The sequence below is a fragment of the Spodoptera frugiperda genome, chromosome 2 (genome assembly GCF_023101765.2).
Source record: "Spodoptera frugiperda isolate SF20-4 chromosome 2, AGI-APGP_CSIRO_Sfru_2.0, whole genome shotgun sequence".
In the NCBI taxonomy this organism is placed as follows: domain Eukaryota; kingdom Metazoa; phylum Arthropoda; class Insecta; order Lepidoptera; family Noctuidae; genus Spodoptera; species Spodoptera frugiperda.
Genome location: NC_064213.1, coordinates 7,478,994 through 7,506,700, shown reverse-complemented (window position 1 = coordinate 7,506,700; position 27,707 = coordinate 7,478,994). Strand labels below are relative to the sequence as shown.

At 36.7% G+C, this 27,707-nt stretch overlaps 1 protein-coding gene across 5 annotated transcripts; it reads left to right on the top strand.

Moving 5' to 3' along the window:
- The first annotated feature begins 33 nt into the window (after window positions 1-33).
- Window positions 34-27,707, top strand: LOC118268967 (calcium-binding protein E63-1). Of its 5 annotated transcripts, none has more exons than XM_035583810.2 (7): window positions 34-372; window positions 8,384-8,416; window positions 13,185-13,272; window positions 20,799-20,942; window positions 25,791-25,923; window positions 26,521-26,669; window positions 26,888-27,707. In XM_035583810.2, the coding sequence occupies exons 1-7, from the start codon at window positions 283-285 to the stop codon at window positions 26,908-26,910; spliced, it is 660 nt and encodes a 219-aa protein (XP_035439703.1). In that variant the 5' UTR covers window positions 34-282; the 3' UTR covers window positions 26,911-27,707. The 5 variants fall into 5 exon arrangements, with proteins under 5 accessions (XP_035439703.1, XP_035439705.1, XP_035439704.1 ...); XM_035583812.2 differs by lacking the exon at window positions 34-372 and adding an exon at window positions 730-916; XM_035583811.2 differs by lacking the exon at window positions 34-372 and adding an exon at window positions 6,022-6,282.

Here is a 27,707-nt window from a genome sequence, read left to right as displayed (position 1 = left end):
GAAAATCAAAGAATAACATCTCTGATCCAGTCGGTTCTCGTGTCTGCTTAAAATCATATGCTGTGTTAAGATAAAGTGCTACAAATTAGTCTGAGTCGGTGTTGAGTGAGCTTAAAATAGTATTTCTATAATTATTTAGTGTTATTGTTGTGGTTTGCATGTGATGCCAAAACGTAGCGACAACAGACAGGTGGGAGCGGGCAGCGGGCAAGCCGCGAGGTTTATGTAACGCGAGGGCGCGTTAGTGCGCGGCGGCAGTCGGCAGTCGGGGCACAGCGCGCCATGGACCGGGCGAGCGGCAGCCCGCCGCCCAGCCCCCCCGCGCAGACCGGCTTCAGCGCCTTCTGCAGCGCGCTCTCTGACACGCTCTCGGTACGTACCCAGCACGCGCACCGCGCACCGCACCGCTACTCTACACCTACACACCCACTCGCCATTTATTCTTTATGACATCCCGCCATCGTCCAAAACGCATTTTGGCGCCGTTTCGTTTAATCCGTTCTCGATAAATTACGAGAATCGAAGATGAGTGTCGCGTTGCGGTCTATTTTGAGGCGCACGTGGTCTTCGAGGTCGGCGAGCGAGGCCTTGGCGTCCGGTGCTGGACATCACTGAAGAATCAGAATAAAAGTCATGGAGGGAATAAAAAATATAAACAAGTTTATTATTAGAGTGCTCGTTGAGGCCGGGTCGCACGGTCGCGATTTGTCCGATGCCTGTGATCTACAGAAATACCCGCGCATTAAACGCCCGCCTGGTGCGACGTACAAAGGCCGAGCGCGACACCGCGCTGTGCTCCTCAGCAACCTTGCGACCACCACCGGCACCAGTTGTGCCGCCTGCTTGCTCTGCCGAGCGCCTCCGCTCCGCGCCGCGCCCGCTCTCTCGCATCGCTCGCCTCTGCGACCACCCATAGGTACACCACTAATCTATCAGATACAGCTGCACTTCTAACTGATGCCATTTTCCAATCTGAACTTAACAGCACAAATAACAAATGGAATTGTTTATATTTAAAAGTGTTGGTGCTTTATTGAAATCCTGTGTTGTGATACAGTGATACTAAAATGCATCGGACAAACAGAAAGTTTTGAGGAATAGTTCGGAAGATATTGTGTTACGGTTGTTAGCCGGCTGCAGTACGTGTGGTTTGTTTATCTGTTCGGTGGCGTCGCGCCGGTGTCTGTGCCGGCTGACCGAACTTATTTGAACTTAGGTGATCGTTGTTTTCCTATTTGATTTTGATGTTTCTTTTTTATGACAAATTCCAATTACTGTTTGACTATTACGTTGGGTCTCCATCAACAAAACATAACGACGTACCGTCTAAATTAGATCTGAAAAAACACACAGACACTCTTCAATTGGTCCTAGGTTCAAGGTTAATCGGATTAACCTTATTACGGACGAGAGGAATGTTTTTCAGTATTCGTAAATAAGAAGTAGGTAGTCATTTTGATTCGATCCATTGAAAATACTGGTACCTGAAGCTTTCTATTCATTCGTATCAAAGAAGCCTTGATGAGGTATAATGGTCTCGTGTAACGATGTAAGACAATATCCAGATGTAGGTGGCCGCCTACTTGTCAGTATGAGTAGGTATGTTTACGTGTTTGAGCGTGGTGCAAGGTTGGTCCAACGATTTGACCGCATCGATCGGTGACGTGCCACCCTGCCCCTACACGCGCTTTCTTCAATCAGAAAGAACTTCCGATAAAACCTTAAACTTGGAGCCAAAAAGCATGGAAATAAAAACGTTATTTCAAATTACATTTTCATTAAAAGATATTACTTTTTGAGCTGTAGCACAAAAAGTCGTTAAGAGGATGACAAATGAAGCAATTTAGAAGTAAATTGTTAGTGTAACAAAATGTTCCCGCCATCGATCGCTGTTCGCTAAGTGTCATACAATTTGAAAATACATTTGTGTAATGAGAGCTAAGCTTAAATAAAAATTGTTCCTTTCAATTTTGAAACTGAGGTACTTCTGCCAAATAACTAGCTGCTACTTGGTAAATGTAAATAAATGTAGGTGATTCTTATGAATGCATTTTTGCTCTGCATTAGTAGTTCCTTTCATAAAAATACTTGAACGTTAAAACACTTTAGGTAACTAACCCCATTACAATTTTTCAGACAATAATCTTGAAACATAGTTATAAACAACAACAGTCTAAATGGGTATTTTGACTTACTCAATGGTAAAATAGGGATAGATGGTTGTTTCCAGGATATACCATGAAACACGAGTTTTATCTAAGAAATATACATTGCTCTATTAATTTCATGCTTTAGCTTAAGGTAGAAAACGGATAAATCAAAACTTAATGTTCTTAAATCGAGAGAAAACCTGGTAACTCACACGCGAATGCATTAACATGTTATTTATAATGTATCTAATCAGTTTACAATGCGTTTGATTCCCCCATCATCTTTCTTTCTTACTTATTCTGTTAAAAAAACCATTGCCCCACATTAGAATTGTCTTCTGTGTCGTGGGTGCGTTTCCAAACATACAAGTTCCCATGCACATGACACCCAGACCCGAAACAACAATTTGAGGATTACACAAAGAAATCCTCCGTGCGGGAGTCGAACCCGTAACACGTTGCCCAGCCGCCGCGCAAACCGTGCAGTCATTAAAAAAGCACAAGCTGGAAAGAATGTATGTACTTATATTTATATGTATAATCAAAAGATCATTATCATTATGCCCAGTTCCCTATAATTACGGGTCGTCGCATGTTTGCAAGCTCTTCCGTTCATTTTACTCCCTATCTTATTTCACCCTGCTCTTACCAGCCTTCAGGGAAAATACTTAGCTTTCATAACAGGCCCCTAATAGACAGTTTCCTCTCAGCTTACTTGTTATTAGCACCACTTTCAGGCTTCCTGTAAATCCATTAGGTAAAATGCATTATTTTCCATCCCCTCTGAAGTTGGTTATTACGTAACGTCACTCGTTTTTATTCCCGGAGGGGTAGGTAGGGACGAATGTTCAATGCTGCCACTTTTTACCAGCACTATGTTATAGGAGTGATCTAACTACAATTCACTGGGTGTAATCACAGACTCGGTGCTATTACAGAAAATAATGCGAAAACCGAAAAATATCCTTAGTTAATTACTCGACCAGGGTCTCACGAACTCAAAACCTGCTCGAATACTGGACCAGAAACTACTTATAAACAAATGTTACGTATAGTTAAATTTTCCAGTAACATAAACGTACGAATATATAGAAAACAACCTTTCTTGATCATGAGATCGAACCCAGGAAGTGTACAGCTCTTAATATGAGTTTGTATTATGTTAAACGAAAACGAAACGAGAGGGCGTTCGGCTCTCTGATTGGCCGGCTTGAATAAACCAACCAATCAGAGCGCCGAATACGGTCTCGTTTCGTTTTCGTTCAACGTAAAACAAACTCATACTAAGGGTACTGATGGCTTAATCTGCATATCCCATATACAATATATAGGTACATACATATGTACCTTACTAAGTTGTATTATAAATCTACTTGTATATCTGCACAACATAGTATGAGAAACATCAAAGTTCAAACTCGATTATATGGACCACATAACGAGGTTGTGAAACTATCAGGACTGATGTTGCAGAGCTGCGATGCAAACTTTATAACAGCTTCGCTTAATTCTTTTATACAACTTGTTAACTGCAAGTTTGTATCAAATTGTTGGCATAATATTTTGTTGTTCTTTTTTGTTGATGCGAAGGAGTTTATCGATTTTTTTAAAACTAACGTTCGAATACTCAAATGTAATATCATGCTATCTCTGTCACTTAACAAAGAATATGAAGGGTCCGAATTTTTTGAGAGCGTTTTAAAATTGAGTGGTGTTTGAGTATTTGGTCATAAGAAATGAATAATTAAACATTACTTAAGCATATTGTGATAAAAAAGCATACCTTAGATAATTAGTAAAAAAGTTGCATTCACAAGTTGCCTTGCCTAAGTTACTCCTTACTACATCAGTATTATCAATAAAAATCCAGTCAAAACTGGTTCGGCCATTTCAGAGACTAACCAGAACAAATAGACAGACAGACAGAAAAAATGTTATTTCGGTGTATGTATCGTGTGTATATTCATAAATTATGCATGTAGTAAAAAGCGGTCATTTCAATGTTACAAAAAACACTCAAATTTTTTTATTAGTCTAGATGTAGCAATAGTAAGGGAATCCTTAAACGCAAGATTAATGCATAAATATGCGATGTATTACAGCAATGAAATTTATAGCATTCAAGTATAAAACTTACGTAGCCCGTAGGCCCCGTAGCACGTTCGTAGCAAATCTCGTAGTACAGGGGACAATAAAATGCTACGAGAAAACTGATTAATTACTCATCAAATTCTTACCAATTATTCAACGTCACGTCAACGTACAAATTATCTTACAATCCCATTTTTCTTTTCCCTCATAGTAATAGGAACAAAATTGTAACAAGTGTAAGGCCGCGTTTCCATTGACGCGGAGCGGGGCGGAGAAGAGCGGTGAAGAGCGGTGAAAAGTTGTCAGTGTTTCCACTGACGCGGAGCTGGGCGGAGAGGGGCGGAGAAGAGCGGTGAAAAATGGTCAGCGGAGTGGAGTGAGGTGGAGCGGAGCAAACTTTTGGAATCTTATTGAGTGATTGACGATGTCAAAATACAATAGACCCTTTATCGATCAAATATCGCAATCGATATTTTCATTTAGAGTTTATTGTTTTTTTTATATGATATATTAAACTAAATAAGATTTACAAATATAGTTAATTTTATAAACGATATTTCGACATGAAAATAAAACTAAAAGAAAGTATTTTCTCAATTGAAAGTTATGATTTACTTGAATATCAATTATCATTAACGACTATTTGAGTAACGACTGTTTAAGAAAATTTAAAACATCAATATAACATTGATAATAAATATATTTTTGTTTGATAAGTAATTTGTTTCGTAGTAAACAACACCCTCACACACGGTACTTGGACATCCCGGTTACTTCGTGAATCTTCGTGCTTATTCGACAATACTCGGTACTCGATTATATGTCTCTGTCACACGTTAGCATTGGCGTCGTGTTAGTGTCACTATCCTTGTCTTAAGTACAGTACAGTACCGCACCGCACTGCTCCACACCGCCCCGCTGTCCTCCGCATAGCACCGCCCCGCTGCCCTCCGCACCGCATCGTCTCGCTATATATTTTTATGAATATCCGCTCAGCTCTGCTCTGCCCCGCTCATGCTGATTCCATTGAAGCGGAGCGGAGATTTCGAGCATAGTGATTGGTCAATTCGTGCACCGCTAAGCTCTTCTCCGCCCCGCTCCGCTTCAATGGAAACGCGGCCTTACGTGTATTGTAAAAAAAAACCTGAATTATTATCCCACATTCTTACTACGTTGTCTCAAAACATTTTAAAATCAAAGAGATTTATGTTGCAGTATCTCACGCGCTCAGTTTTAGAGTTTCACGCTTACAATGTAAAACCGAATCCGTTGCCACTTCGATAAATTACGTCCGACTGTGTAGTCAGTTTTAATGTGTGTAATTTACTATCATTTACGTTACAACGTGACTTTGTTATCACTATAAAGTACATATTATGTGATATACAAAGTAAAAAAATTTACGGTTACAAAACGCATTTACAAAAATTAGCATCCCCTACGACGTAGACCCTCTACGGCGTAGACAATCTGCTACGGCGTAGAGGGTCTACATTCTACAACGTTGAATCTACTACGGAATGATAGCGCGCACATTAGATTCGCGCTTGACTGTTTTTTTACTGCAACACTCGACAGTATGTGGCGTCTGTGTAGAATTTAAATTATGATTTCAGATATTGCGAAGAAGTTTTTCATTTGGCATAACTACATACGTCGTGGACAAACCTTTTTAAAAATGCGTAGGATTTGTTATGTTGAGCCGAATCCAAATTGGTCGCATGAGAAAGAAGCACGCGTGTCTGTAAAACTGAAGATAAATAACTTGTATTAGTAAGTCGTTACCGGTTGTGCAGTGGGAATAGCATTCGGACAGTGTTTTGTATCAGCCACCGCCAGTACTTGGAACATTATAAATAGAAAATAGAGAACACAATCGGGGAACTCGGCCACTGCTCCTGCTATTTTCGATCGGAACTTGTCCCGAAATCAAGAACACGGCCAGGTTACCGAGAACTGGTCGAGCATGAATGTGCGTTGTCATTGGGGGCGCGTCTTGTTCCGGAACATACGTGTCGGGTTACAACGGTTCGCCCACTTCGTAAGTCTTTACATCTCAATTCTTTTGGAACTACAGCTTACGTGTTATAGCTTTGTTATGCATGGAAATGGCTCTGTATTCATAAGAAAATTTCCTTATAAAACTACTTGAAATTCACGAAGTATACGCGATAAGTAATCTTGGTGCGAGTAAAAGTTCAAAAACCTTTAGAATATCAACGACGTTCATAAGTTCGTTCGATCAATTAGGCGGCCGCAACTTATCTGAATAACAATGTTCTGCTCCTTGTTTCATAACCTTGACCTAGTTGGGGAAGGTCATTGACATCTGACTTTGCAATAAGTACCTACATCTTCTAATATTAGCGCATAGATACATATTTCGTCGAGCAAAATATGTGTGACGTATTGCAGTTAACTAGAATAACTTCTAAACAATAAATTGTAAAATGGGAACTGATGCAATATCTAAGTGCGATCTATATACTCGTACTATGCAAGTGAGGATAAACATCATAAAAAACGATATAGACTAGCATTCGAGTCTTAGTTTGTAATAAATCAGAAATCTCACAAACACTGCGCTATCGTTGCTATAGGTGAAGAGGAGAATTTTATATAATCTATCCCAAGTTTATTCTGGAAAAAGGCCAATTTAAAAACTAAGGTATAGGTGCTATAGGTAGACGCCATGAGTTATTACACCGTAGAATATTATTTACATGAGCCGAGTAGCCATGAAAATATTTTCGTTAAATAAATACAGGAATAATTTCAAAGGTAAAATATTAGTCAGCTAATGAATTCTTACCTGCCATAACATTGCTTCTATTACACAAGGTTGTCTAAAGAAATTAGGCTTTTCATTATAAACACTAGATAGAGAATTCATCAAACAAATTGCAAACGATCAATCATTTTAATAAACCTGTATGTAAGATGTAAATGGTCTTTTAACATTGTAAAAGCAAGATGTACTCGTAATGTACACTCCGACGTTATAATAATGAACAATAACTGCCAGATGAGACGATAATTTTGTTAGTAACTATCACTAATTAGTTAAATACATGTTTGAAGTATTTGTATCACGATAATACTCATTAGTCGACCTATTAACGTAGTGGTTATTGTTAAATAAATCAAACACGCTTCTCTTCGCTATCTAAGGAGTTTCTATTGTCCGATATTTTTCCACGAGAAAATGTAATGACGTAACAAACAACAGCGTCTACTTGCAAGTTTCCAAATGAAAAATAAATACCACCGGCTAGCCAATTAGCAACACAATTGTTTACAAAATGTTTCCTAGACTGTATTTTTAATAATATCGAGAGAAAAACATGATTGTTTTTCGGAGATTGATAATCATCGAAGTCGTTTCGTTTCGTTTTTCCTCGTTGTTCTCGAGTGGAATTACATTCGATACTTGCGATGTTTCGTTGAAAATTTTCCTGGAAAACAAGCTCGTGTAGATTCTGAGAATAATTTTGTTTAATTGTTGCAACGTTTGGGATTAATTATTATGTTATCGGCTTACTCACGTAACTGTTTGACGATGAACTCAAACTAGTTTCAAGTCATGCTCATGTTCATGAGCAGCATTCCAGTAGCAGCGCGACAATCACCGCGTCGCGTGTCGCGGAATGCTGCCTCTAGCATGGCTTGAAACTAGTCGAGTTCCTAGTCAAACAGTTACGTGAATAAGCCGATAACATAATAATTAAATTAGTATGTCTCACGAAAGTTATAACAAAATCACGTTTGGGATTGTTATCAGCAAATATAAGTTGTCGAACAAATCACTTCTCTCGTTAATGAAGTGGCGAGACAAGAGTTCCTTATCACGTCCACGTTTTCTAATGGCTTGAGTAGGTTACTGACAAACCATTAAGAAAGTTACTCACCAACTCATTTTGTTTGATAAGGACAAGTGTAACAACAAGTGACAAGTGTGACAATTGTACTAATTGTTGTAACACGACACGTGACTGTTGTAGTGATTATGTGTGGAGATGGACGACTCACGGTTGTGTCGCCGCAAATCTAAAGCTTTTAATCTTTAATCTAAATATTAAATTAAAGTTTTACTTTTTGAATACAAGTGCACATTGTTAATGTTAGCGTTTCTATCTTTACAGGGAATGGCTACCACGTCGAGAAGCAGAAGAAAAGTAAGTGTTTTTAATATTTATTTTATAAGTAGGGATCTTTTCTTAAGAAGAAAAACGTCAGCCCCATTATAGGATACAATATTAGTACATACTATAATGAAGTAACTAAACTATTAACAGGTTCAGTTTGCCCTGAAACATAAAACAATTAAATGAAACAGTGATCTAGCCTCATATGATATTGGTGACGCTAAAATGCTATGATAAAAACCAATATTAAAGTATATATATACAAAATTATTAAAGAACTTGAGACTCAATACGTCGAAGATGTGATGCACGTCCTCTCTACAACACCACACACAGCACAGTTGGGTGATTCGACTTAGTGCATCATGAATCCGAAACTATTGAGAGGATATTCGAAAAGTTTCTCGCGGATCTGATAGCTTAGTATGGGTTTGTTTTACGTTTGACGAAAACGAAACGAGAGCGCGTTCGGCGCTTTGATTGGCCGTTGCGAATGAACCAACCAATCAGAGCACCGAACGCGCACTCGTTTCGATCTCGTTTAACGTAAGACAAACTCGTGCTAAGCCTTCTGTACCCATCAACGTAGTGTGACGTTAGATCACGTATAGTCTATAACCTTACTCAATAAAAAATATTGTATTTATAGCTTGATGAGTTCGAGAGATTAATGACTTAAATAAATAAACAAACAACCTCTTCATAATATTAGTGTAACTACTTCAATTAAAGCATTATATTGACCCAATTTATAACGAGCATGCTTCATCGCCTTACTGTATCTCTCAATATAATAGTACATGGTCACATTTGTATCAAGAATAGGTGCCGTCCTTTTACATAGATCTCTGTTTGCGTTCTAGGTAAAACTTTAGTGAAGGTCTTTCGCAGCTTCGTAAAATAAATCAGAATAAACATTGCATTGCAAAGTCGTATGTTACTGTTCGGTGCGCTTTTACTGTATCCTTAGAGCACATACCTATGACGTTTGTCTGTTCACATGAAATGTGGAGAATCTTTCAAAGCGCCTCTCGCTACCCGCCGTCAAGGGTCGGCAAGTATGCAGCGTATGTTTGCGAACATTTCACAACTATGTAATTTGAAACATTCCTCGTCGACTTTGGTCATTTATTTTGAACGTTTTGACCTGCTCAGCGTTCTGCTTAGACTTGCTTCAAAGACTAGAATATATTCTGTAAAATAGTGAAACAACAGACGTGGGTGAAGTACCTACCTGTTAGCATTTACCTCTACCTTCACATGTGTTAGTGATGGTCGTTGGCCGCCTCAGAGTCATGCTATTTAAAGGTCGTCAGTCTAGTGTTTTATAAATACATGTGAACTATTAACATTCTTTTATTTTTATTCAGAGCATCTGATAAACTAGGTACTCATGTAACTGTCAAGCTCGTTTAAATTAGTAAACGTATAATAATAGAGAGACGCCGCGCGCTGAATGCCAAACCAAATAAGAATTCTCATTATCAGAAAGCTCCAGCATCCAAGGCGTATTGTCTATTATTTGTTGTGAAGCTCAACAATTGGGTCAATGCGACTCAATAGCGCACACAGTTATAATTATTAATGAACAATTATTTTCGTGCGCAATATGGCATCTTTCTCGTAAAACTGTTTTAATTTTAGGATCGCGTTTGTACCGATATGACTGTTGTTTAATAATAATACGGTTGATTTAACGCGTTCTTTGAAGCGCGGCATGTTCGGCGTCTATTCATCTTAATGCCCGATACATCACGACTCGGTTTATTTACCTACAAAGAGTTGGGCATGTCACATTTTTTCACAAAGCGGGAGGTGTTTACTGGCCACGTCGCGAGTTGACGCCGTGCCAAGCACGACACGAGCTATTTCAATGCGAACTCCACTCGGTCGCACTCGCACCCCACCGCGCTTTATACCGCTAATCTCTCTATCAATCACTACGATTATTTTTATTTAGAATACTTTTCCTCGTGAAAAATCGCTTTTCACGCAACGCGTTCAACGTTCATGTAGGAAATATAAGATTCGGTTCAATATGGGTCAATGTTAGTTAGCTTTCGTATAAATCTTCGCTATTTGTATCTGTTATTATGATTTAAGATTAATATTATCTGGCCTTAAATAATTTTATTGCGGTAATAAACAAATAAAACAAGAATTTAGTGGAGAGCGTGGATCTATATTTGTAGTAGGTTAGGTAGGTAGTTTGTTTGTAAAAGCGTATTTCGTATTGGTTATTTTTTGTGCTTGTATTTAATTAGGTCGTCACAATTCACTTACTACTACGATTTGGCATGGTTATCAGCCAATATGAACAAATTGGCACCAGACACCGTGATCACGCGCAAGCTATGTCAAGGTTACATGGAATGCCTAAATCTAATTTATTGTGAATACTTCATTACTGTAAATATTACTCCAAATGTAGATTAAATGGAAAGCAGCTAGATCTTACTCTGTAATCTTAATCTGTAATTGTAATCTTACACGAACACGCACAAAGGAGAAGTCGTTTCTTTTATGAGTAATTTCTTTCTCGCTTCTTTCGCGGCTTTCCTTTATAATGTAAGAGGGTTTGCGCTCTAAATCAAATCATACAATATTTAAATGCACTGGGCAGTGACGGACGTTGCAACAGAAATGGAATAAGATTAAAATTCTATATTTTATCGAGTCTAACTATGTACACATAGAAAGGATTTTAGGTAGGTACTATTTGGTAACTTGATTTACTTTAAGGACCTAAGTATTTGATTTATAGCCGACAGTTTATCCCTAGTAATTAAATCTATGAGAAAACTAAACTTGTTTTGGCTTCCAAAAGTAAATTGCTAAAACTAACTGATTTCTCTTTCCATAACAGATTGGTGAAAACAAACTAATCTATTAATTATCTGCTAAAATATTTTGTTAATTACGAGCAATTTTCTGGTTTTGTCTCATTCGAAGCCAGTTGAAAAGTAAAGTCAAAAGGTTGAATTCAGATTTCATGTTATACGGTACTTTAATCTGAATTTTGATATCACAACCTAATAATATGATACCAAAGTATCACACTCGTGGGAATCGTAAAAGAGATAACGCGTTCTGCAGTAGCATTTGTGTATTTAACCAACGGAACAATCAATTAGATAGAATATAGTTAGACTGATTTTCCACCAGAGATGTGCTATGTTACGTTGCTGTGGATGCGTTTGGCTTCCACTAATCATATTGATTGGTACACATAGCTTAGCACTGGTGGAAACGGACTCAGTTATACTATGTTTTGATGAGAATGAAGATGCGTGCTATGGATGTGTGCTACATTACGATGGCATCCCGACTATCGATACATCGCATATTCGAGCTACGCATCTTCCTGGCACAGCTAAGTAGTTTAGTATCAATGGAAACGGTCACATTGTTTCACAGCTTAGCTATTACATCTTCATAGCATAGCTATATAGCACAAATCTGGTGAAAAAGTCTCCCGTATAGTAGCACGAATATTAAAATAAATAAAGTACAAAATAGATAATCCAAACAAAACAAGTAGCAAGGAGGTTACGTCTAAACTTTATACGCAGTTCTCGCGGTCGCGGGTATGAGACTATCCCAGCACTTTATGTATTACTCCAAGAAGGTTCTATTACGTAAGTTGGGTACTTTATGTCAGGGTTACATACTTCATGCATAGTTCGCAAAGTGGTTACACGAACACGAAAAATCTGGGTTCTGCACAAACTTGTATTAAGTGTGTACTTACCTTATATTGAGGAACTCTAGTTGTGAACATTCTTTGCATGTTGCTACTTTACGATAATGTGTAGACGTCTTAAGATTTTGCGGTAGGTTTTTAGAAATTGTGACGTTAAAGAACGGTTTTTGCAGTTGTATCAAAGATGTTGTTTATGTATTTACATATTAGTTTAATCACAAATAGTAAAATTCATCCGTAAGACAAAAACAAAACACAATTATTTAGTTGAGTGGCTGCTTAGTAGTTTATTGACGTCGGAATTTTGTCATCTGTTCGACATGACAACACTAAACAAACCTGTTATTTTATATTAGTTTCTTAATTAGATAACAATGTTTGGAAGCTATTCAATTTAATGACAAGAGAAATAAAGATATCTTTACAATGCTTTAGTAATTTTGACAGCGGCTAATTCTATAATGGCTTGGCACAAATCAGAGCTGTGTGTGGTCAGGATTTTAAACGTTTCAAACTATGCTAAGCATTTTTTTTTACATTTTTAATAGGAAGCATGGGCGGGAATATTACTCGTATGTGGGCAGGTAGACATAGCGGAGCTTGGAGCCAAATGCAGTAGTAACATGTTACATTTAAAGATCACAATGGTAATGACATGGTCCTATAAATAGGGGCGTCTGCGACCGCTAGAACACTTCATTTCTCTGCGTGTTTAGTCGCCGCAGAGAAATAACCCAGCCTGCCCGTCACCAGCCCGTGACCTGCCCGTCACCACCGTAACTATACCCTCGCCACCATGGCAGACGTAGGTACCACACAGCCCCTCCCCTTTTCACAAATTTTACATAACCATGTAGACAAACGTATTATTATTTTCACTAGATAAGCATGCTTTATTGATCAGACAATAGTCCGATAAAACGAATGACAAGATTGATAACAGCAGCAAATTGATAAAAAAAAATCAGTATCAGTATCGCTTTATTTTCTTACATTACTCGTTAATAAACACTGCGCGTTGGCAGTGCAGTCAGACGCGGTGGAGATTGTGAAATAGTGTGTATGTCTGATAACAGTGCGGTGTTTGTTCCACAGCAGGAAGATGAGAAAAAGAATAAGAAGAAACAGTCGCCGGTGGACGACCGGCCCGTAGTCCCCGCACCCAGTGAAGCTATGCTCAACAGTGAGTATCTACATACAGTGTCCACACTCTTCTTAATGTATCACCTACTTTTCAAGTTCCATTTACCACTTCGTAAATAACGAGCACCACTCAAAACTTTCGATATTATTCAAAACTAAATAACTCAGATAAAATATTTTTTTATTTCACAATTTATCTTTTGCTATGCGACGTTTCTGAAAGATTTACTTTAAGATATTTTTTATATTTGTTTCATATTTTTTATTTAGTTTTGTGCCATAAAATACTTATGCTTTATTTATTTCGTTAGTGGTTTTATTTGAAATTCGCCATAAACTAACTTGATATTTTAATTGATGTTTACATTTTGTCGCCTCACGGATTGACCTGAAAAATGTGGGTTTGGGCTAATTGTATGATCGATTGATCCACCCACACTCGCTGTTCGATGCCAATGTATTAAACTAGGCATTGTTTATCTTTGTACTGTTTGACATCAATCAGAACTATTGTTGTCACTTCCAGGAAAGTCCATTAAATTGGTTACTTTTATTTCTTTGTTTACTTTCTTTTACGAATGTTGTCCTTCATGGATTAACGAAATTAAAACGTTTGTGGATATGTGAACAACTTCAATGTAAGTCAGTTGTTGAAAAGAATTGTTGTTTTTCTTTTTCTTTGTCGATAAAAGAGATTAAGCATGGTGGTCACGAAATCTTATCTGAGTGTAAAGCCAAAAGGAAGTATGACGCGCAATAAAGATATGTCATTGTCGTATTTACGAAGTGAGAACAAACTATGTAGCTATCTAGTGTTTGTTACATTCAATGAATTATTACAGAGCGATCTCATTAACAATGAAATCTACTGATAAGCTAATCATGACGTTGTTTACTGCCAATTTATTTGTACGCGAGTACAACACCACGGGTTGTCAATGCAGATATTTTATTAAAAGTATCTAATCACAGATTAAGCACATTGATTAATGAATGTAGAGTGGGCGGGCAGATTTGAATACGAAAGAGATTAATTTCGACAAGATTTATTAAACAAATTAGCAAATAGCTGCCTACGTTGAGATGCGATTAAAATAAAGCTGCTAATAAAATTTAAGAATTTATTACTAAATCAATATTGTTTCGTCGTTACTTCAATTAATATTTATGATTGCTTTTGGCTTCGTGAGCTTAAGAGCCATTGAAACTGGTATAGCTTTCTTGAAACGGGGTTCGAATCGGTAATTGTAGAGAGCAGACACTGAAGACTGGTAGTTAGGCCCTCCTTTCCCCCTAGGACAACTTTTGTTTGGATTATTCTGAACAAAACTAACAATTTCTGGACTACGATTTACGTAGAGACAAAATTACAAAGATTTTAGTAAGGAGAAATATTTTTAAAACACGCAGTCCTTGTATAATACGGTATATATGTAGTTTATGAAACCAGTAGGTACGTACGAAAAAAGGGAAAACCGTAGTCAATTTGTCCTTGAACACTGCATGCATGCACGTGTCAGATTAAGCAGCGTGTCATACTGATACATATTTAATCACGATTTCGGTTTATATCAATAAAACCATATAGGTTATGTACTAGATATTTTATGATTATATCCGCCAAGTGATCTTGAACTTAAGTGTCTATTCTTTACAAGTGAATGTTGTATGAAAACAAAAGATTGATAACGGATGAAAAGCACGTGATTATTACAATTAAATGTGAAGAGAGTACTGTACACTTAATATGAGTTTGTTTTGCGTTTAAAGTAATCGAAGCGATAGAGGGTTAAGCGCTGTGATTGGCGGGCTAAAACGAACCAACCAATCAGAGCGCCGAGCGCGTTCTCGTTTCGATTAGTTTAAACGTAAAGCAGACTTGTACTAAGTTAAATATATGTATGTTATATAGTAGCCATCGTATCTTTGATAACATATACAAACACACACCGTAAGGTATATGAACAACTGATATGAATGGAAAAGGGGTATTCAGTGTATGCTGCATAGGGAAATCTTTTACAACGTGGACGTGAAAGATACACAGTATGCAAATTCTTGGATCGCTGTCGTTGACAAAAGCATATTGCTTGTCTTCCAAAGCTTTCGTTTGAATTTCATTTCAATTTGTTTTTAAAGGGAATTGCTTGTAACCTTGTTGAGTGTGAGTGAGTGAGAGTGAGAGAAATGGCTGGTTATTTCTTCGGTCAGAAGATAAGCATTGCCATTTAACGTGGCAATGCGGCCAGTCTTCTGAGAACGTTCCCTAATGACAGTGATGCGGACGAGTATTTTGACGCCTAATGGAGGGATTTTTTTTTCTTTGTTCTAACTTATAGTAGGTTGTACTTATTTATTTATAAATTTTTTATTTAATGTAAATTTATTTAATGTTACCATGCAAATAATAAACCTTTCGGAATGTTCTAAAAGTTCTAGTTAGATACATAGATATATCTACACACAAGAACAAGAATTCAGTAGAATTTAGCGAGTGCATTTTCCTGATATAATTTGTAAACAAAAATGTCTGCCACACGTATTCCTGGCACAAGAATGACAAGAATCAAATATCTTGAAGCTTAGATCACATGATGCGCTTGTTTACACAATAGCTGCATGTACAGTCAGCCAAACTATTTGGAATGCAGTTAAGAAAATAAAGATTGACTCAGAACAGAGATAGTCTATTGCTTGGCTACTAAGCCGATGAGCATTACAAAAGAAATGGCTTCGATAAAAAGTATAAAATTTTGTATAATAATATTTAGTCTTTGTACTGTATAAATCTTCATTTTTAACGGACTTCTAAAATAACCAAATAAGATTAAAAATCACGGCTTATTCAAATCACATCGAGTCACAAAGGGACCATTTATCATGAGCAACGTGCGCAGACGCAGCGACGTCGTGCAGCATGTGCTTCAATGGTAGGAAGAGTCCCTCTGTGACTCGAAACTAGTAGAGCTTGTCTTCATTAATGTACATGAGTAAACCGTGATTTTTAGTTAATTTGGTATGTCTCACGATAGTTATTATAAAAATATACCCAAATAGGAGTAGGTTCTAAATACGTGTGGTATTTTTTTATTCTTACCTGCATGAGTATCTATCAAATAGTTTATCTAACCGTACCTATACAACGTGTATTTTAAATTCCACTACATGTATATTGTATGTGTATTTTGTACACAAGACCAAATCCTCTTGCATGAGGACATTATCAATCAACTTGTTATCAGTGTGTGTAAACATTTGTATGTAATGTCACGGTCTGCTCCGCCTGTTGGCTATCCAAGTACCTACTCTGCTCTAGTGTGTGTGAACATTGAAATATGTAAACTACTTAAGACTACTCTACTATATTATAGTTATACGGGGATTGATGCGTTACATTTTTGTATTGTATTTATTGTTTTCTTTATGTTCACTGGTTGAAACGTTTGAAAGTTTTATAAAAATGCATTTTTAAAATCGCCACATAAGAAGAACATTATAATACGACTAATGTTCACGTTGGAAAAATCATTGTAGTGCAATAGAATAATGTATGTATAAATGGTAATATCTTTTATCCCTTAATAGCTGACTTGGCAAACTTCGTACCGCCTCAATATTTTTTTTTCACATTTAAACCTTCCCTGGACTACCACAAATTATTCAAGATTCAAAATTAGCCAAATTGGTCCAGCCATTTTCGTGTTTTAGCGAGACTAACAAACAGAAATTAATTTTTATATTTAAGAAGATTACACACACATATAAACTTTAATACGCGTAAAAACGCATTTGCCTCTGTAATGACTGTTCAGTACAAAATCGTAATCGCCTTATTGAGTAAAGCAACAAATTATGACGTAGATACAGCGAACAATGTTATTGTAACCGATCTCCATGCTCGTTCGCCGCTACCATCTGTACGAGGAACGTTTAAAATAATCATGTAAATCGAAGAAAATGAGTCGAGTCACGAAAAAATCGCGTTTCCTAGAACATTTTATAGGTGGGGGGATATTTGTGGAACGGTGGCGATGGCGATACGCCGGGAATACTCGTATCACTGTTTGGACGCACTGCTCATTATCACCGGCATTCCTATATAATCTGTGGTCTAATATAACTGGTTGCCAGGCGATTAACGTTTATTGATGGTTGCACACTCATTGTGTTGCGTTTTATTTTCTCTATTTTGAAAGTCTACCAGTTTATATTTAACTAGTTACTTTCGCGCGGTTTTACCCCCTGTGCTCGGTTCCTATTGATCGTAGCATGATGATTTAGCTTATAACCTTCCTCGATAAATGTGCTATCCAATAGAAAAAGTATTATTCAAATCGGACCAGAAGTTTCTGAGATTAGCGCGTTCAAACAAACAAACTCTTCAGCTTTATGATATTAGTATAGAAGTATAGATAATGCAAATGGTAATTCATTCATTTGTTCCTTGTAAATTATGCTCGAAATTTTTAAACTATCCATGACTATACGATAAATGTGCAATAGTTTGAATTACATATATTCGAAGTTAAATTTGAGCCATATTTTTATATTTGTTAGCTAATTAATGGTATAAACAGTTCGCTTTATGTTAATCCAGGTCATGGTTTAAGTAAATGTTCAGTAGTTTGTAGATCTTTCGTCATCTGAATGAAACCTTCACACCACACTTCATACAGTTCACATATTTCATAATGACGTCATATTATTATTAACTTTTATATGTGTTAAACATTTTGTTGTTGTTGTTGCATTTTTTTCAGTAAAATATCGTAGGTGATGTAAAGTCAAAGTCAAATCATTTATTCCAATTAAACTTTAAATAGGGGCTTTTGGTATGTAAACAAATAAAGAAATAAATTATAGTCTGTCCGTCAGTGAAGCTAGGTGCTTGTTCCAAAGTGTAGCTTTGAATGGAGAAGAACGAGAAGGAAACTCTATTCGTAACTCTTTAAAAAAACTGTACTGATTGATTAAGAATCATTGTCATTGATCAATAATTAAGACTTATCTATTTAATTGTTCTTTGTTACATTTAAGTACGCCTGAAAATAATACACAGAAAAATATCTTCAATACAATGAAAATATCCAACTGAATCCAACACGTCAAAAAATTAACACACACATGACACTTAACAACAACGCTTTTTTTCACGTTTTTTCAAATGACTCAATTTTAAAACACTTTTGTCTACACGGATAGATTTCGTAATCCACACATGACAGGTTCTCGTAACGTGCTAATAAAATTAAAAGAACATAGTCTCCTGATCTGATAAATGTCTGAGCTAAAAATATAGATGAACTAGATGAAGAATTCGGAAATGATGTCAGAACTGAGAATAAAGACGATCTTTTCATTTAGTCATCTAAATTGCATAGGATGCATGAGTTTGGAGTTACTACTTTAATACTGGATTGGTAAAGTCGAAATTGGCATATTATTGGTTTCAAAATTGTTGCAGTGGAATAGATCAATGTTCATTGCACTTCGCGTATTGAATTTTGCATATTTTTTGCGTGTAAGTGATGATTATATTTCTAAAGAAACGTCTTCTTTTTCAACACTTCTGTCTGTGCTTCTGTTACGTGTTGACAAGGTATGGGTATAATTTGTCTTACATTTCTCTCACTCTTTGACTTTAAGACATACTTAAGTACTTTTTTAGACATAATTTTACATAATGCTTAATGCATTTTTTGCGTGTAAGTGCTGATTATATTTCTAACGGAACATTTTTAACACTTCTGTTACGTGTTACGTGATGACAAGATATGGATATAATTTGTCTTACATTTTCTCTCACTCTTTTACTTTATCATGTTTAAGTGACATAATTTACATTCAAATTCACAATTTATATGCAGAATAAAATGTAGCAATGTATGTAGAACGTGCATAATATCAAACGTCACTGAGAATTTTAAAACTGTAAATGCAAAATCAGTGAATCGCCAGTATTTCGTCAAACATGTTTGCGAAAACAAGAACAATGAGACGGTCACGTCACGTTACACTGGCTGTCTATCTATAAAGAAATCCTTGGCTAACATCAATCTTCTCTTTAAAAAGTTAACGAGTAGTTTTACGTCCCATATTTTTCTATTTCGACATTTCCATGTATCATCCAACGTTGTTAACGGTCTATCTGTCGGTCTGTTGATGTTTTCTTTTCTATAGTCTTATCTAGATAGCAATGGCTCTAAATAATTTAGTGCTGAGATAAAACAAGTACGCGTAACAATGTTTAATCTTTTGTCAATATTGCCTGGTATGTATATGACGAGACGAGACAAGACTATTTTAGTGAAAACGTAGTGTAGATACGAAAGGTACGATCGTCTAGATAAAACTTGTGATAAACGCAAGATGTGCCCCAAACACGACTCATAAAATATAACGAGTCTGCGAATTATTCATCGATTTCAATAATATTACAACTGTGATGACCATGAATAGAGGGAACGATTTCTGTGAGTATACTATCAGTGTTTTGTTCCTTGATAAATAGTAGTTGTGTGACTTTTCCTCGTACGTTTGAAACGTTTACAGCACCTATTTACACGTGCAGTAAAAAGGTTCTTCTAACATTTTACCACCTTGTTTTATGTCGGTAAAATGTAGCGGTTTTATTTTAGCTGCCTTTCTGGAAATTCTGGTTTAATCTCAAATGTCTGCGAGAGGACTCGTAACTCAGAGAGCATAATTTCTGGGCGCATATTAAATAGTTTCGTTCTTTCCTTGTGATCTTACAAAGTTACAACTTACTTTTTGTACTGGGTTTTGTTCCAGCTTGCAATTTCACGGCAATCGTGACTGTGTAGAGTAGTCATACAATTTAGCATACACCCTTGAAACGCAGGTGTTGCCCATTTTATTATTTCGTAAGGTGAAATAAAAAAATGATGGCTACGCCGTAGCATATATTTGTGCCTCGATTGTAACTTGCTACGCCGTAGCATAGTTACTTAAACTTTAAATTGCTACGACGTAGCACATTTTTTACATAAGTTTTTTATAGTAGTTTTCTATCGAAAGTGCTTTCGTCGCTAGTGTTTTTCAGAAGTGTTTACACTCCGATAGAGTATGTAAGACTGGGTAGTGACATAATGGCTTGAAGCTACAATATTTTAACATGGATGCTCCATTTTACTGAAACTGTTACGGAACACTTACATCATAAGATGTTTTCTGTCCCACTTACTAACTTGTTTGTGCATTTTCAACTATAACTACATTGAAAAGTTGAGGGTTCTCTGAAATTAATTACGTTTGTTTATCATTATCACGTAATTTCACATTTACATTCTCCGATACCGCGTTGACTTCCTCGTTGGTCGATTATTTAAAGTGCAACTGCTAAACAGGAGAACTTGGGTTCAACCTAGTTGGTGTACTTGTGAAGTATTTTCTTCGAAAGGACAAATAGAAATATGTAATGTATTTTAAAATGCAATTCGGTAATAACTTCTCAATCAACGGATTTCTATTAACATATCCTCCTATATCTTCATCATAAATCTAAAAAAGATAATAGATGTAACATTTACTGTTTTTTTCTTTCAGATCTACGCACGGCTTTCGGCCTGCTGGACCGCGACAGCGACGGCCACGTGACTCCAGCCGAGCTGCAGTTCATGCTGCGCAACCTCGGCATCACCGTCAGCGACGACCTCATCGCTGAACTCATTAAGGACGCCAGTAAAACTGGTGAGCATATCGTTAAATTGGCTATTTTTATACATTTTATTAGGTTGATCATTTTATTATTAGGTATAATTATATGTGTGAGGTGATCTAAGCTTTGTTTAGTAGTGGATGTTTTTGGCTAATGATAATCATGATTGTTTAAGAATTTCGACGTAGACTTACTTTTTTACATGCAAATCGTATGAGGCAAATAGAAAACATTGCTCTTAGCCCTGCAGACTATTGACCTAATTAACTAAAGATGTCGTTTACTTTACTTTTAACTTATCTAGAACTTATCTGCCTATATTAGGTAAAAAATTTGCAACAAAAATACTTACTATGATTAAATTCGACAAAAGAACAGAATTTATACGACGCAAAACGCAGTAATATAATTTGATGGGAACTTATTAGTGAACAAAATTGGCCCTAAAACTGACTCCGTCAAGGTAGACGTTTGTTTCTATAATATTCAGTTGGCTAGCCAAAGCCAATTACGTCATAAATATCGCGTCCCACGCTTTGGTCGCATGCAAGAAGTCCATCATAGTCAGTAATGGGGCGATGGGCGTAAATCGTTGCGGTTTGTTCGCAAATGACGGCGCATCGACACGACGAACGGTAGCCTGTCGATCAGAGGCCGATTAACCTCTAGTCTGCTAGTATTAATACTATAGAAAACACTAATACTATAGATACAATAGAAAACATATAGTATATCGCGTGGATCTGCGTTCCATCATACATGTATACCACAGGTTAAACCTAGAGAACGCTCTAGGCAAAGTACCTCACATTTTTGGCGCCGTCGCTACTCTAGTGGCAATTGGGCAGCGGCGCTCCTTTGTAACCTGGCGCCCTTGGCACTTGCTTAGTTTGCATTCGGGATAAAACGGGTCTGCTCTCGATCATTGCAGGCCAGCTCACCATTAAATACCTCCTATCCTATTTATACAGATGAATATGTATCCAGTTTATTGTTCCGGACATCATAAATTACAATGCAAAGCGACTCGTAATTGCCTGTCATTTACTCATCGCAACATTTACACAAAACATGGCAATCGCGTGATCCCATCAGCAAGTTTGTTTTAATTAAAAAAATATTTTCGTATTTTCTTTCCTTGTGAAAATACTATAACTGTATAAATTAAAAGGTGAAGGTTTTTCTTTCTGTTAAGGTAACGTCAAAACGTTACCAACAAGTTGTTTTCTTTAACAAGTTGATTTGACTTTTTATGCTTAAATAAATATTTATGAACGATCGTCGTTTTTTATGGCTCAATAACATTTGGGAGGCACGCACGCGGTATATGTTGAGGTTACGGAGTAATACGAAGAAGGTACATATGAAAATTTGAAACGATAATGTCATTTATATAGACGCTACTTCCTTTGTTTAACCTTGTGGCGTTCGTGACAGAGTTCAAATTACAATAATCTTTCTAAATCTAGGTTAAGACAAAACAGAATAACTTTTAAATATTATTTATTAGTGGCAACGATTGGTACTATTATACACATTATATCAGAAAAGTCGTAAAATGTCCACTATACGACTGCACTATTTAGTTTTTACATTGAAATCTTCCCACATAGTAAGAGTTTTGTGACATTCAATAAATTATGCAAATTATTACTGCTGAGCTCTGTTTTATGTTAGCAAGTGTTCTGTGACTCCGACTGCCAGTTACAAAGAGCACGGAGCGGTAACAGTTAAAATTAAAATATGTTTATGTTACAGCCAAAGTAATAAATCTTGATATTATATATAATGTCTAGCAATTATATATAACGTCTACTCAATTTAGATAAAGTGATAAATGACACAAAATTAATCACATTAACTAGCAATTTTATATACTATCTTCGAAGACTTGGATAATGTAATAAAACGAGCAGCATGCAAACAAACATGCCATGCAGCAGGCAGGGTTTCTGTCATGGCTCCGGCGCTGCGGGCCTTCGGCGGCCCCACGCGTGCTAATCGTCGCAGACGGCTTTCGCTCACCACCGCAGCTTCGGCTTGTTGGCCGGCTTCGCCGGCCAGCCTCAGCCGCGGCGGCTCGCTAGCAGCCTCCTGCTCCTCAGCCCGCGGGCCGCCTCGCTCCTACGCGCCTACGCGATTTTAAATTACACTCTAGGGGTAGGACAAACAAGACTACGTGGAGTCGGTTTTGTAGCAATTCGGTTTTGTCACTAACTTTTGTTGCATAGCATATTAAATTTTTAACCAACATTATTATTTAATTGTTACAGAAACTATAGCAAATTAGTTTGATCGGAATTATGTATAGGGCACTACAAGTTCTCTACCACCATTTCCTACATAAGTTATTAGGCCTACTAACGTTATGCGAATCAAATTTATGGCAAAACAAATTAGTCTTTGATCTTAAAGATTAATTTTTATTCTTACAAGTTATTCTTACAAGTAAAAGTCTTGTGACAATATGAGTTACAAATGTATTATTACTTTGACTAACTTGGACTCCCTATTATGAATAATATCCAGACAAAGTGATTAATTTATTACATTGTCTAGTGAATTTGGCATTTTTATACGATTATTCATAATAACCAGTCATTATGAATAATTGCTATTTAATCACTCTGACTGTAACATTTACATTATCCTGATATATTGCGTCATATAGTAATTGCTGAAAGAATGTTGGCATAGAAAATGTTGTATGAACTTTCGTAAAAGTAGACGCTCCAGTAATTCTCCTCATTAAAATACAAAGCGTGAGCCAGTAAGTTTTATATTGCCTACAGCATGAATAAACAAAAACTGATTAAATCGATGACGCAGTTAATTCAGAGGGTTATTGTAAAATGGCGTGCGCGCCAAGTCGGGCGGCTTCCGGCGCGCGCGACCCTCAACCTGCCGATTGCCGGGAGGTACCTAAGTACCCCCGTTACCTGCGCTTTTCCAAGTCGTAGTGACGTAATTGATAAAGTTCCACTTGATCACTCATCACTGGACTGCCTAATTGGCTATATAACTTGGTTCATTACTTTGCGTGCCCCGAGATAGGTACTCTGTTAACTTTTAGTATTGCAGGCTTGCGCCATAAGCTAAGTGATTGACGGCTTTATGGTGCCTTACAAAACTTGTAAAAATAAAACAAGACTTGACTTTATTGGTAATAAAGACCGCAATATTCACTCACTATTTATTTGCTTTACGTACCGCAGCTAGTACTTCATACTTGCACGAACAAAACAATTTACATTGTAGATATGTTTGTTTCTGTGTATGCAGTATGACGCCCTATGCTCTTTGCCAAATGCATAGCTACCTACATACTGACACGCCTACAATATAATAACATATATGTTTTCCTCAAAAGTTCCCTAAAATTAACAGCTGATGTCAATGTCTCGATAAACCATTTTCGCGGTCTTTTGTTATTTCCTGAGATCACTAATGGACTTATCGGATAATACGTAAAGATAAGCACAGTAGTACACTTAAAACATATTAAATTAAATTGATACAGTTCAGGGCTTCAAAGCCGCTATCGCGAGAGCGGGGTACCCCCACGCCACGCCCGCTCTATCTACCATCGCACCCTGGTAATCTCTTGATCCAATCAGATTGTGTCCTAGCCGAGCACGAGGTTAACATTCCGAACACGATAGAAAAACTATCCATTAATGTGATACGAGTTTGTCACGTTCCCGCGCCGCGCCGCTGTGATTTATGTGTATCACGCCACCGCAGCTAAATGTATGAAGATCCATGCCATGCATAAATATGTACCTACTATGTACATTGTAGACAAATAACCCGCTGCTGTCGTGTAAGATACTACTTTAAATAATAGTCTGCTTCGGGAGCAATTCTAGAAAATAAAGGTGCAGCGGACAGCCACAGGTGGTGCAAAATTCCCTCAATGTTGTCTACGTACCGTCGCTACCTACCTCTAAAAGCTGCACATCTGGCACGCTCCGTATAAATTTGAATAAATTACCTCCAGCAAGAAATTCTAAACGTACCCTCGTATTAAATATAAGGATAATTATTTTTGTTTATTAGCAGGAATGAACAATAATCTTAGTAAGCAACATAAAAATATACTGCGATCGTAAGACTGCCTACAATAATAAAACTTTATGAATGACGAGGTCTCACTTTATGGCTAAACATTGATAATGACTGTTATAATTAACTGGAATTAATGCTGTAAGCAGAGGGCGGACTGCTGACGTCACGACTTTAACGACTTTCCCTGCCACCGCGTTAATTAAGATTTAACGACTTTAAGCCCTTTTGTTAATTGTCACATAACATTTTGTTACATATTATTTCGTGCGATTTTATATTATTTTAATAATAATCATGGTGGGTTGTGCGTTAATTTTGTCGTAAATCTTTATCTGTGACCTGAAAAGGGTTTTCGTAGGTCGGTGGTGTTGTGCGGGTTGGAATGTCGGAACACATTACGAAAGAAAGCCGTTAAAACGTGTAACTGTTCATGTTTGTACGGCTTTACGGCACGGGGGGAGCGCGGCACGCTCTTTGTTCCCGGATTATTCTGTAATATTTTTACATAATGTTTTATAAACATGTTTTGCAACACCTTACAAGATAACGTTGGTATTTTTTCATAATTTCCCGCTAACATAATAATATATCCCGTTTGGCTCTAATCGGGAAATAAAACTGCACTAGGGAAGTAGCTTAACCATCGTTTGATAGGTATCAATTTTCAGACTTCTTTAGGGATTTTCAAATCAAATAGCCTTTTACTGCAGGTGCTACAAAAAATTGATGAATTCGAACTTAAGGATAATTACCTGCTCAACCATTCTTTTGAAAGAATTTTAAGTAAATGTATGAAATGATGTTAATTACAGGTAACGGTCTAATAGACGAGAATGACTTCATGCAGTGGGTGACGAAGATACAGGCGCTACAAGGGCTGGACGTCACGACGAGCGGCGGCGACTCTGAAGAGGAGATCACACGAGATCTACTCGCAGCATTTAAGTGAGTAGAGACACACCATACATCCCTATTTAATGAAAATTATATATTCCGAATTAGAAATACAATTGACAATAATTGGAGGTGCTTTGCTCGAGTTATGCTGTGTATTGTTACCTGATAATAACAAAAATGGGAATTACCTATTCAATTCCTATAACTACCTGTACGATATACCTACCTACAAATGACTAAGCTATCTAATCTAAAGCTACTCAAATAAATTCTTAGGTAAAGTTATGTTATGCAAAGTTTACTCCAATCAGGAGTATTCTATACAACCTAACATAACGTCATAACATAACGTCATAACATAACGTCACGCCTTGTTACCTGATAATAACAAAAATGGGAATTACCTATTCAATTCCTATACATGTGCGATGTTCACCTACCTAGGTACGTACCTACAAATGACTAAGCTATCTAATCTAAAGCTACTCACATAAATTCTTAGGTAAAGTTATGTTATGCAAAGTTTGCTCCAATCAGGAGTATTCTATACTACCTATTCCTAATTAATTTTTCAACTGCAATAAAATAAGCAGTTCATCAGTTAAGTGCTTATTAAAGACTAATATCCAATTGAAAAAAAACCAGGGTGTTCGACCGCGATGACAACGGGTATATAACGCGGGACGAGCTTCGAGCAGCGTTGGAGATGATAGGCGAACCAGTTACAGACGCGCAGCTGAATCAAGTCCTGGCACTCGGAGACATCGACCATGATGGCAGGATTGATTATGAAGGTAATTTTTCAATCAACAGTACACAACTTGCCAAGTAATCTTTTCCAAGAACAGAAAGAATAGAAGTTGTCGTGTCCAAACTCGATTGTAGCGCCATCTATGCAACGAATCCAAATCAGTTGAGACATTAGAAAGAGTTTAGTTTGGTACTCGTATAAAATTACGTTACAATATCTACAGTTTGAGATATTACTAACATTTTTGTTTTATATTTTCAGAATTTGTGAAGATGCTGTTGTAACCTGTACCTCGCTGAACAAGACCTCACTAGTTATAATGTAGCGTAAAGATGGACGGTCGGCGTCGAGTGGTACTGATCTGATTGCGAGAGGCGGGCGCGGCAACGATACCCTCACGATTGCGGTAGTATAATTACTACCAAGTAGGTATGGCACCCACTCACAGCCATCATGGAAGTACTTAACAGTCGGCAAATGTTGAAATTGTTGTACATAGGAATAATTTTGTAATTAATAAAATAACAAATAATCTGTAGTTACTAATTTAGGATATTAATGTTACCGATGTATAATTAAATATATATTTTGCATACGTAATTTGTTTATCGAATATTATAATACTTATGTAATAAATGGCCTAAGTAAAACACGATCTATATTTTTTAATAAAAGACATCAAAACATGGCTAAAGCTATGTATTTATGTATACTTGTGAACAGTTAAATATAAAGAGAACTTCAGTACAAATATTTCTATTTATTTCTCTGCTGAATTTTAAACATTTGTAAAAAATACTATTTATCTACTCTTAGCTTAAGACCGTAGCAATTTAGTGTACCTATTATTTATCGAAATACCAACGTATACCTAAATTCATTACGATTATTTCTTTAAAAAAGAATACCAGACATCCATCTATAATATCCAAAAATACTTTTTGAATAGTTTTCATCGAAAGTTTGAATGCAATGTCTACTTACAAGAATATTAATAAAAATAATATTGTAATTTTATGGTTGTGAATGATAAGTTACAATTGATTGTTATACTTATGAATTAAAGTGGTATGAGTATTGA